Source organism: Sinocyclocheilus grahami, unplaced genomic scaffold, assembly GCF_001515645.1.
Source record: "Sinocyclocheilus grahami isolate Dianchi unplaced genomic scaffold, SAMN03320097.WGS_v1.1 scaffold777.1, whole genome shotgun sequence".
Taxonomy (NCBI): Eukaryota; Metazoa; Chordata; class Actinopteri; order Cypriniformes; family Cyprinidae; genus Sinocyclocheilus; species Sinocyclocheilus grahami.
The window spans coordinates 319947-332298 of NW_015505956.1; the positions used below are offsets into that span (position 1 = coordinate 319947).

At 35.2% G+C, this 12352-nt stretch overlaps 1 protein-coding gene across 1 annotated transcript in view; it reads left to right on the forward strand.

The window, feature by feature from the left end:
- LOC107561528 (ankyrin-2-like) overlaps nt 1–12352 on the forward strand; it is a 168761-nt gene that overhangs the window by 127769 nt on the left and 28640 nt on the right. Inside the window, 6 exon segments of the mRNA XM_016245991.1 lie at nt 5503–5644; nt 5764–5775; nt 6787–6874; nt 7148–7245; nt 7619–7654; nt 9508–9732. Coding sequence (XP_016101477.1) covers nt 5503–5644; nt 5764–5775; nt 6787–6874; nt 7148–7245; nt 7619–7654; nt 9508–9732 — 601 coding nt within the window.

A 12352-nucleotide genomic window follows, 5' to 3' on the forward strand; every position in this document is an offset into this window, starting at 1 on the left:
ACGTTAGAAATAAGAGATAATGTGCTTGTTAATGTTTACTAATGTACTTATTAAATATTACCTTATGATTAACAGATCATTATTTAATGTACATTAAAATGCTTATAAATATCATGAAACTTTCAATTCATACGATCATGCACTTTTTAAAAATCTACAAATGATTTTAATAGAAATTATACAATTATTACAAGCTTATTTGTTAATGTACTTTTGAATGCTAACAAATGTCCTTAAACTTCAGTTCACATATTACCCAGTGCTCTTTTTACAAATGTTGTGGAAAAAATTAGCTTAATCAGCAATTTTAAGCTCTTTACTATTCACTTAACTATTCATATTAACATATTATTCATTAACTCATAATCACAGTCTGTAAAGGTCATATATTTGGTCTCTGTTTGTTGTGTAGTCTTCTACTATTTACTCATCTTAACAAATACTTTATTAATTAGTTGTTCATGTTTATGTAGTACTCAATCTAAAGTGGAAACTATTCCTCATTTGTAAATGTTTATAAATGTTTACTTATCATTCAGTACCTTTATGGGCATTGGACTTTTAGTTGCTGTAACAACGTTTGTGTAAAAGGTTAATTAAGTTTATATAAATGCTTCTTAAAGACACATTGTAATTTGGGAGCAAAACATGTTTTTTTTATTGCCTCAACACTTATATTAGTATACTATATCATTAAACAGGGTATTCCTTGAATCATACATCAGCAGAAGAAAATTTATAAATTTTTCAAGAAGATACTGTAAAACAATGTATACAGATTGAACCATGTTCCTTTATAGTAATCAAACTGACCCCTGTACACTTTTGACCACCCCTTACCCAACCCTTAAACCTACCCATACCACCAATCCCTAACCTTACACATATCACACCCCAATAGCAGCAAAAATGTTGTACATTAACAAAAGCTTTTGTATATCATTGTATAGCATCTGTTTAAATAATTTGTAGATTTTCAAGAAGTACATGATCATATGAATTAAAAGTTTAATGACATTTGTAAGCATTGTAATTTATATTAATTATCTGTCAACCATTAGGTAATGTTTAATAAGATTAGTAAACATTAACAAGCACATTTTCTCATGTTTCTAGCTATGTGAATATATATATTAACTAATGATCCGTTAAGCATTATATATGTTTGTTAATGATTTATTAATGAAAGTTATTATAAAGTGTTACCGCTAAGAGACATTGACTAAAAACCACAAAACACAAATGTTTTGATTTTTAAGGGTGAAAGTAAAAGTGTGGAAGTTTGAACACCTATAGCGTCTGAGAGACTGACAGAGATCTGGCTATCTAAGACTCAGACAGGTTTTTTTTTTTTTTGCTAATAATTTATTAATTATATTACGTACTGTCTGTGTTGTTTTTCTCATTGTTCCACACTTTAGGCAGCCAATATGCAACTGAAAGCCAAACTCCAATGTCGGTCAACAGTATGTCTTGCCTTTACTGTCAGCTCATTGGCTTACAGCACAGACTAGAGCAGGGTTCCTCAATTAGTTTTCGCCGAGGGCCGAATTCTGCCAACAATACCAAACCAAGGGCCACTGACCTATATATATATTTTTTTATTATTATTACAATTATTATATTATTGTTGCTTTTGTTAAAATAATCACAAGATGAATATTCAGATTTTTTTTCTCCAGTAGTCTGTTTTATTCAAACAATTATGAAATTTTTTGCGTTTAGATACAGCATTACTTTGCCTGTTGAATATTAAAAACAAATGTACAAACAAAAAATCTGGATCTCCATGTCTGCCATGCAAATCAACTGTTCCTGCTCATTCCCAGACTGGATCTCTTCTCTCCGCTTTCCCTAATTGCAGATTCAATTAGTAGATTTGTCAGTATTAATATTTGTTTGCTTAGATTTTGTTTGGGGGGGGGGGGGATCAAACTGTAACACCGTGTGTCCCAACCAGACACGACGCGATAAAAAGTATCTTTTCCTTGTAGTTTTTGTCCTAACCACCCGCAACAGTGACACGTGACTATAGAGAATGAGGAGTTACGTCACAATCTTTTCACTCCGCATTGGATTTCGGGAAGGCACCGCCATATTAGCAGGATACGCTATCCGTTCCCATGGTTACTTCTCATTTTCTATATGGATAACTGCTTATCTTTTGTTTTAGTATCGCCCGCTGAATGCTCGCTGCTGCTTCAGCCATCATATGGTTGATTATCCAAATAAAAGTGTGTGTTCAACAAGCTGACAGAAGTCCATCCATTTCTTTGTTGGAAACTTTTAAATGACAAAGTATAATTGTTGTCATTATAAATATTCATTTTTCCATGGCCACCGAGGAGAATCAGAGATTGTGGGTCACATTCAGCAAACAGATAGGAACTCACTGTACTTTTTATATGTATTTCAACAAATGACAAGCAAAATCAAATCCCTAGGAGCTTGTTAACAGTTTTGAAGCATTTTAAAATGCTGGCTTAATGTAAGACACTGCTAAAAGACATGCAGATGAGCCAGAATATTAACGCGACATGTTTAAACGTAAATAGTTTCCCTCTCTTTAGAAAACTAATGTAGAACGCGCTTATGGATTAAGACATTGATATTTAAAGTTCATATTTTGGGCTCATCTGTTTTTCTGCACATATTATGCTTTATTAATAAGATATGTCACGTGTGTACTGTCTCGTGTGCATTAAGCGTGTTCTTTAACGTGTAAATAAACGCGTTTTGTTCATATTTTGAGCTTATATGCATATCTGCACATAGTATATGCTTTACAAATTTGTCTTTATCACTGTCTTGGTACATTAAGCCACTTAAGCATTTTAGAAAGTCCCCTGTTCAAGTTCTGCTAATCCACAAGCCTAGTGAGAGTCATGCTCGCAAAGAAGGTAATTATTAAACCAACAAAATTAAAACGTTCAAAAACACACAGCAATGTGATTATTTTATTGAATTAGAGTCAGTGGGTTTAATCAGTGATATTAACAGATTTACTATTCGCTGTCTTCTCTACGACCTCCTTCCGTAGGTGTTTTTACACATAGAAAAGGCGAAAAAACATATTGCATTGTCCAGTTTTCTCTCAGAACGATGGTCTGAGTTCCTGTTGCAATTCTCGATGCAGCATGAATGACATACACTGGTGACATTTTTCACAATCACGACAAACAATCAAATACTGCCCTAAACTCAATAGCAGAAAGGCAGCGCTATCCTGCAAGTATGGCGGATAAACAAAGCAGTTTCCCAGAACTCAACGTGGCGTTACGTCACATTCTCATTCTTTATAAGCGACATGGGATTCTATTTTAGGAACGGTTTTTATTTTCTGCGACGTCGTGGCAGGAACAACATACAAAATATGACAGCGATAATCTCAGATAATGATTATGTGCTTTATTCAAAGATAAAAGTGTCTAATGTGAGTTTGAATATTATTTTGCGTTATCTTTATAGCCATAGTAAAAGCAACAATAGATAGTTTACCTCAGATCTTGAAAATAAATTAAAGCAAACTTGTAGCCTACGTTAAAACTGTGAACTCACTGCGAACCAACACGTGTATGCCATAACAAAGATATCAGTCACTCACTCACTCACTCAAAACTGTTCAGTCCATTCACATTTGAATCATCTATTTTCCGTGTCAACTTTTCTTTTCTACACACTCGCCATGTTTTTGCTGTCACATCGTATCTACACTGGATGCGACAAAGCATTGCAAATCATTTGAACGTTGTGTCAGTATGTTATAAATAGAAGAGTCAGCAGTTTACTGTCGGGGATTTGTCGTGTCGCGCCGCATCCAAGACAGCATCACTGATTATAACGAGTTCTTGTATTTTATTGTGCCGCGCCGCTCGTGTCTGGTGTAGACACGATGCAAGTTAATGTAGCTTTCTGATGCTGCGTTTGAATTTTCATGCCACATTATTTGAAATTAGCGTGGGCCAAACTTTTTTCTCTGGCCCGTGGGCTGCCTATTGAGGAACCCTGGGCTAGAGACACTGCCCCTGCTGGCCATACTGTGGCAGAGCTGCTTTTAACTTACCCTTGACTTTAAAGGGGTCATATGAGGCTTTTTTAAAGATAATTATTTTGTGTATTTGGTGTAACAGAATATGTTGACATGCTTTAATGTTCAAAAAACACATTATTTTTAAAATACTGTACATTATTGTAGGTCCTCTATGCCCCGCCTCTCTCAAACGCTTCGTTGAACAACATACAAAATATGACAGCGATAATCTCAGATAATGATTATGTGCTTTATTCAAAGATAAAAGTGTCTAATGTGAGTTTGAATATTATTTTGCGTTATCTTTATAGCCATAGTAAAAGCAACAATAGATAGTTTACCTCAGATCTTGAAAATAAATTAAAGCAAACTTGTAGCCTACGTTAAAACTGTGAACTCACTGCGAACCAACACGTGTATGCCATAACAAAGATATCAGTCACTCACTCACTCACTCAAAACTGTTCAGTCCATTCACATTTGAATCATCTATTTTCCGTGTCAACTTTTCTTTTCTACACACTCGCCATGTTTTTGCTGTCACATCGTATCTACACTGGATGCGACAAAGCATTGCAAATCATTTGAACGTTGTGTCAGTATGTTATAACAAAGATATCAGTCACTCACTCACTCACTCAAAACTGTTCAGTCCATTCACATTTGAATCATCTATTTTCCGTGTCAACTTTTCTTTTCTACACACTCGCCATGTTTTTGCTGTCACATCGTATCTACACTGGATGCGACAAAGCATTGCAAATCATTTGAACGTTGTGTCAGTACGTTATAAATAAGAAGAGTCAGCAGTTTACTGTCGGGGATTTGTCGTGTCGCGCCGCATCCAAGACAGCATCACTGATTATAACGAGTTCTTGTATTTTATTGTGCCGCGCCGCTCGTGTCTGGTGTAGACACGATGCAAGTTAATGTAGCTTTCTGATGCTGCGTTTGAATTTTCATGCCACATTATTTGAAATTAGCGTGGGCCAAACTTTTTTCTCTGGCCCGTGGGCTGCCTATTGAGGAACCCTGGGCTAGAGACACTGCCCCTGCTGGCCATACTGTGGCAGAGCTGCTTTTAACTTACCCTTGACTTTAAAGGGGTCATATGAGGCTTTTTTAAAGATAATTATTTTGTGTATTTGGTGTAACAGAATATGTTGACATGCTTTAATGTTCAAAAAACGGTCTATGCACCCCTTTAATGCCCTAGGACTGCTTCAGTGTAGATTGCTGTCGTACCATATCATAGAGGCTTTGCTGATATATGCAATCTTTAACAAATGTAAACTGAAACATTGAAGAATCTGTCAAATAAAGGTTGTGTGCATTTATGTGTGTATATATGTGCTTCCAGGTTTTTTTTCTCTCAAGGTCTCTCTAAAGTGATTAGTTTATTATAAAAAATGCTTTTAATTTGTTTGTAGATATATGTAATTACAGTAACAACATCATCTGTCTGTCACCAGGTGATGACACCATGACTGGTGATGGTGGAGAATATTTGAGAGCAGAGGATTTGAGAGAGTTAGGAGATGACTCTCTACCTGGGCAGTACCTGGATGGCATGAATTACTTGCGCTTCAGTTTAGAAGGAGGACAATCAGACAGGTATGTTAGTTTTGATACTTAATTAAATACAAGTTGATAAATAGGGTTATACTTGTTTTCTAAAACCTGCTAATTTATTTGTAACTCACTTATTTTTCTGTCTGCTAATGCTGACATAGTCGCTTACAAAGGTATGTGAGGAACTCTGCACTTTCTACATATCAGTGTGTCTTAAAGATGATCCACTATTTTTGTTTGAAAACAGTGTATTTTGAGAGCTAGTTGCTACTGGATGGATGGATTTTTTATCAGTAATGATACTTTGATACGATGGCTTTGACACAGTCTGTATTCTATAGACCAGTTTGGAGTAGACGTCACAGTTACGTCGCAGCTGCGCGTGCATTGTGGTGGCAGAAAAACACTGGGAACAAGTGGAGGGAAACGGGTAAAATCCATGGAATAAGAGAAAAAAATTATTGTTGTGCCTTTGGATGTCAGAATCGGAATACAAATAATTTTTAAAGAATACTGTCATCAAAGATACCATTTGAAGCTAAACGCAGACGTTTAAACGGACAGAATGGATGAAACCTGCTATGATTACCCTACTTTTAAAGCATAAATTTGATTTAAACAATAGCTCTACATAATATTCACAAATGCAGTTCAAAGGGAAAATATTGTATTAGCCCTATTATGACATGAAATAGTATATAAACCTATAACATTTACCTATTTTATCTCACAATTCTTTTTTTTCTCACAAATGCAAGTTTATATCTCCTATTTCAGACTTTATAACTCAATTTAACTCAACAATTGCAATTTTGTCAATTCTTTAGGGAGAAAAAAGCAAGAAGTGTGGGATATAAACTCATGATTCTGAGCCGAGGGGAAAAGAGAGAATGACAAGTTGATTTTTTCTTATCAGAATTGTGAAATATAATATCGGAATTGCGAGAAAAAAAGTCAGAATTTTGAAATACAAACTCAAAATTACCTTTTTTATTCTTTTATTCCATGGCTTCCATAGACTGCTACTTTAAAACTGTCATTTTCTGCCACCAGATAGACTCCGCCCACAAAAAAACGTCATCACTGTTTGCAAACACCAAATTGGTCTATAAAGTGCTATATAAATAAAGGTAACGATGACAACCTATTGATTGATGTTGTGTATACTGTATGTTTTTCTTTAGTTTGGATAGGTCCTACACACCCACTTACCAAAGACACTTCCCTGTAAAACATTATGGGATGATGGAGGATATGATATATAGTAACCAGGTAAAGTTGATTTTTTTTTATTAGTATTTATTTATTATTATTGTTATTATTATTATTATTATTGTAAAATAATGTTTTATATGATGGCTTTTATTTGTGATACCAAGTGGTGGCCTTATAGAACTGATATGATTAATGAACAGATTAGTAAACCTTTTCTTTTTAAATAAATATACAGGTTTTTACAGATTCTGGCTTCTTGAGTTCTGCATTTCAAGTCTGCATTAGTAGATAAAGCCCCAGTTTTAACAAAGATGCCTATATTCACTCCAGGTGTCTTCTCTTGCAAGAGAAAATGAAAAGGAATCATATAGCTGGGAAATGGAAAACTTGGACAACATAGCACTGTCCTCAAGTCCTGCTCATTCTGGGTATGGAAAACAACTGCATGCTCTCTATCAAACACACTCTTACTCACACATACGGATACTGAAACTCTTTGTATTAACAGTCAACATGGAATCAAAATGGACTCTTATTTATTTATCTTATTTATATGTTACTGGTCTTATTGGTATTGCCTTGGTATTATTATAATTTATTTATTTTTAAATATGCATATACTGTATATTCTACACACACTTTTAACAACTAGAAACTTGTAGAATGGTGGCCTTGAAAATGCAAAGTTACTATATCACTTCTCACTTACTGTAAGTTCACTCATTCACTTTCTCAGAACTTTCTCAAACATTCTCTCTTTCTGACTTTTTCTCTCTGATGGATGGTATTTTTGGTCGTCAGCCGTTGTTCTCCATGTCATGACCATGACAATAGCAGGTGACTGCAACGTGTCATTTGACCTCAGAGCACAAGGATCACTTAATCTGCCATCTTCTTGCTATGCCTCTTGGATTATCAAAATTTGTATACCCTAAAAATGCCAAAAGGCACTGCAAGTTTGAAGTCATCTGAATGTTATTTGTCATTTCACAAACATGTCTTTGAGACTAACACAGTATTTGTCTGTTTCTCATAAATTTTTTTAATCATGGATTTTGTGGCAGACAAAACTTATACAGTATAATGTGATATTACACCATTACTGTAACATGTTACCGTAACATAACATACTTTTAAGATATTATTATTATTATTATCATCATCATCCAGGCATTAGTTGTTTATATCATTGCTATGAAGCCAGACTTAGCATAGAACAAGAAAAGAACAAATTATACAACAAAAAATATAATACAATAAGACAAATGATTAATTTAAATTTAAATGTATCAAAGATACGTACATACAATAAAAATTGAGCCATAAATAAAAATAAAGCATTTTCTTTGAAAGAACAATAGTAGATTATGCATTTTGTTTCAGGAACAAAAAATGTTCAATGATTGTTTGTTTTGTGCTGACCTGCATTCTGTGAGGGTTGAGTTTAAGGAATAAGAAAACTTGTGTTGGTGTACAATGTGTACAAAGATCCAGGTTAACTACTGAAAGTCAATAAAGTGCATTACAATAAACAGCAGATAGTGATTGCATAAGGAATTTTTATTAAATAAACATCAACAGAAGTTTCATATACATAAACATGGACATTTTTGTTTGCTGTGCATGTTGTGTCTCTAGGATTGTATATCCAAATCACATTTCCAGACAGATGTTGTGTGTGTTTGCATGAAAATCAAACACTGATATATGTTGTTTTGGTAATGTTTATAGGTATTTGTATGTATTTTACCTTGTGTGGTTCTATGTACATTTACTTACGTTTGCATAGACAATAAAATGTACAACATTACCGTAAATAAAACCAAACATAACCTGATCAAATTCAAGCTTTTATTTTTAAGAAAATAAAATGTTTCTGTCTTGTTACATTTTATACATTATTTTATACACTCTGTAACAGTGGTTATGTTTAGTTTTAGGTTTTAATATTATAGTTTTTATAGCTGTAAATGCACAAATAATGTTTACATTTTAGATGTTGTCAGTTCATCCTTATTATACATTTGTGACCCTGGACCACAAAACCAGTCATAAGGGTCAATTTTCTGAAATTAAGATGTATAGATCTGAATAAATAAGCTTTCCATTGATGTATGGTTTATTAGGATAGGACAATATTTGGCCGAGATACAACTATTTGAAAATATGGAATCTGTGGGTGCAAAAAAATCAAAATACTGGGAAAAACAAAAGTTGTCCAAATGAAGTTCTTGGCAATGCATATTACTAATCAAAAATTAAGTTTTAATATATTTACGGTTGGACATTTACAACATATCTTTATTGAACATGATCTTTACTTAATATCCTAATGATTTTTGGCTTGAAAGAAAAATCAATAATTTTGACCCATACAATGTTTTTTTTGGCTATTGCTACAAATATACCCCAGCGACTTAAGACTTAAGGTCCAGTGTCACATTTCAATATCTATCCAAACATTAAAAAAAAAAAATTTGTACAAGTAAATGTTATGTGCTAATACATACGCGTAAACAATGAGACCAGGCTTGAATATCATGATCATCTTTCGAAGTGACTTGTGATTTCATGACATGCATATGGTTTCCATTAAGTGGTTCTTTATTAAATGTTACTAAACTCTTACTTCATCTGATTATATGATGCCTTTTTAAAATTAATTTTAACATTGTACGTCCTCAATCCAGTTTCTTAGTAAGCTTCATGGTGGATGCCCGTGGAGGTGCCATGCGTGGATGCCGGCACAATGGCCTACGACTGATCATTCCACCGCGGAAATGCAGTGCCCCTACTCGAGTCACCTGTAGACTGGTGAAAAGGCACCGACTGGCAACCATGCCCCCCATGGTAGAGGGTGACGGTCTAGCTAGCAGGCTGATTGAGGTTGGACCCTCTGGAGCTCAGTTCCTTGGGTAAGCAACTATTGGTATGAGTTTGTTCGTGGATCAGAGTGTTGGATAGTGAAATCCAGACACAAGATTATGTGTATGATTGTAGTTCCTCATTGCTATTTAAACTCTGAATGTTATCTTTTTTCATATTGATTATTTAAATGGTCAGAATATGAAAAAAGATAACATTCAGAGTTTAAATAGCAATGAGGAACTACAATCATACACATAATCTTGTGTCTGGATTTCACTATCCAACACTCTGATCCACGAACAAACTCATTGCTATTTAAACTCTGAATGTTATCTTTTTTCATATTGATTATTTAAATGATCAGAATATGAGATGCTGACTTTTAATCAATACTCAAAGTAGTCTGGTGCACTGGGCTACACTGGAACAATTCTTGCACACCAGTAAACCTGTACTTTCTGTCCAAAATAATTATTTTAGATCTGAAGAGACCATCTAATCTACATGTTAAACCACCCATCACACTTTGCTTGTTTTCAAGTGACATTTAGGGGTGGGTAATAGACTAAAGTACATTGAAAATGGTATTTCAGCAAACGTGATAAAATCTTTACTTCCAATTATACCCCACAAATTGATTGATATATATTTAAACCATGCACTTTTAATTTAAACCCATGACTGTTTCCCTCAAGCATATCTTTTTGTGATAATGTTCTGAAATTGATATGCTTCTTTCCCTTTTAGCTTTCATGTATACAATTCCACTTTTACTTAATACTCAAACATACTTCGAATTGCAGTGGATTCATTTTACTGTTGCTAGGAAAAATAGGGAAAACTACTGTAGTAGATCTAGACTGGTGGTGCTGGGGTGGAGGAGGGATAAAGGCATGCAGTATTGAGTTAGACCAGGTTGGGGTGGAAATAAATAAGGTTGCGTAGAAAGGAAAAATTGGTTTAATAGATTTGACTGTGTTGCCAGCTTGGAAGACCCAGTCAGCTACCCAGGAGAGTTTCATGACTGAACTATGCATTAGTTTTAATTCCAAATTAGATAAAAGGGTGTTTACAGTGTAAAATAACAATAAACTGTAAATAAGTATTATTAGTAGTATATGTAATAAGACTAATAATATACAAAGGTAGCATTTTTCCACTTTTAACACTGCTTTAATGGAATATTGTACAGTGTTGTCATGGACTTCTTTACTGCTTTTATTAATCACCTCCTATCAAAATGACTGATGTTGCCCCTGCTTTTCTGTATTAAGATGGTTGTAACACCTTAATTTGTTTATTATTATTGTATTATTTATTTATTTTGCTAAATGGCTTGCAGTGAAATTTGTTGTACTAGTGAAAATGAATCCTTCTTAAATTGCTCCATGGTTGATTTTTATATGTTTTTCCCTTGCTGACTAACAATTGATGTATGAAAATCTGCATAAAGTATAGTGCAAGTACAGGGCCATGTCTAAAATTGCCCCACATCCTTTTATAGAGCCTTAACAAGACATATTCCACAGAAGTCACTATGCTTCCTAATAAACTGTAAGAGATGTCAGGATGAGGGCTTTTGTTCATTAGGCTGGCCACACACTTGAAGATTTTAAGGCCAAATGTTAGCCCGATATGCACCTCTAAATTATCGAAAACATGTTGAAAAAAATCCTCTATTGTGTGGTGTCATCATTCCTACAATCAACAAGTGTGTGTAATGTAAGAATGTACAACCTCAATATGAGGTGCCCAACATTTATTCACAATTTGTACAGTGTCCCAACTTTTTTGGAATCGGGTTTGTATTTGAACGCAAACAAAATGCCAACTGGAGACTAGCATGAACATATTTGAATGATGATACAAACAAATAGTTGTAATGAATGAATAGTAATGAATATTTAGACAGTTTCAGATTCATTTGGAAAATGAACTTTTGAAAACATTTTGTTTAAATTATGTTTCTGTTTTAATGCTTTCACAAGTCATGACACAAGAAGTTTGCATGGAACATCTCGGTTACTTGTGTTACCCTCGTTCCCTGAAGGAGGGAATGGAGACATTACGTCAGTGGTGACTGACGAATTGGGATCTCGCCCGAGAGCCCAATCACCTTTGAGTGTAAACTAAACAAGCCAATGACAGTTGGCGTGCGTGTTTTGCCACGGGCACCTCGCCTCGCAGCGCGGGTATAAAAGGAGAGCGCACATCAGTTTTTCGCTGAGGAGCCAAGACTACGCGCCCCGGCCGTACAGCGGTGGTACAGCAACTGTGGCGACGGAACGTAACGTCTCCTTTCCCTCCTTCAGGGAACGAGGGTTACACAAGTAACCGAGACGTTCCCTTTCAGTCAGTCACTGCTGTTCCATACAATGGTACATTGAATAACACTGGGAAAGCGTACCCAGTTGGGAGCGCTACGGAAGCCACATCCTGCGCATAGGAGGTATCATGTGGAATACACATATGGACTGGCCCAGGGCAGTGCTACATATGGAAGTCCCTGCGGTAGACTCAACCCGCCTGGGGTGAGACGACTACACAACAGAGATGACAGAGAACGACTACCAGGGAAAGACACGGGCTTACCGTGAGGGGAGCCGTATCGTGGAAGAGTACACATGTGGGATCGCCCGAAGGGGGAATCACTACACACGGGCACCT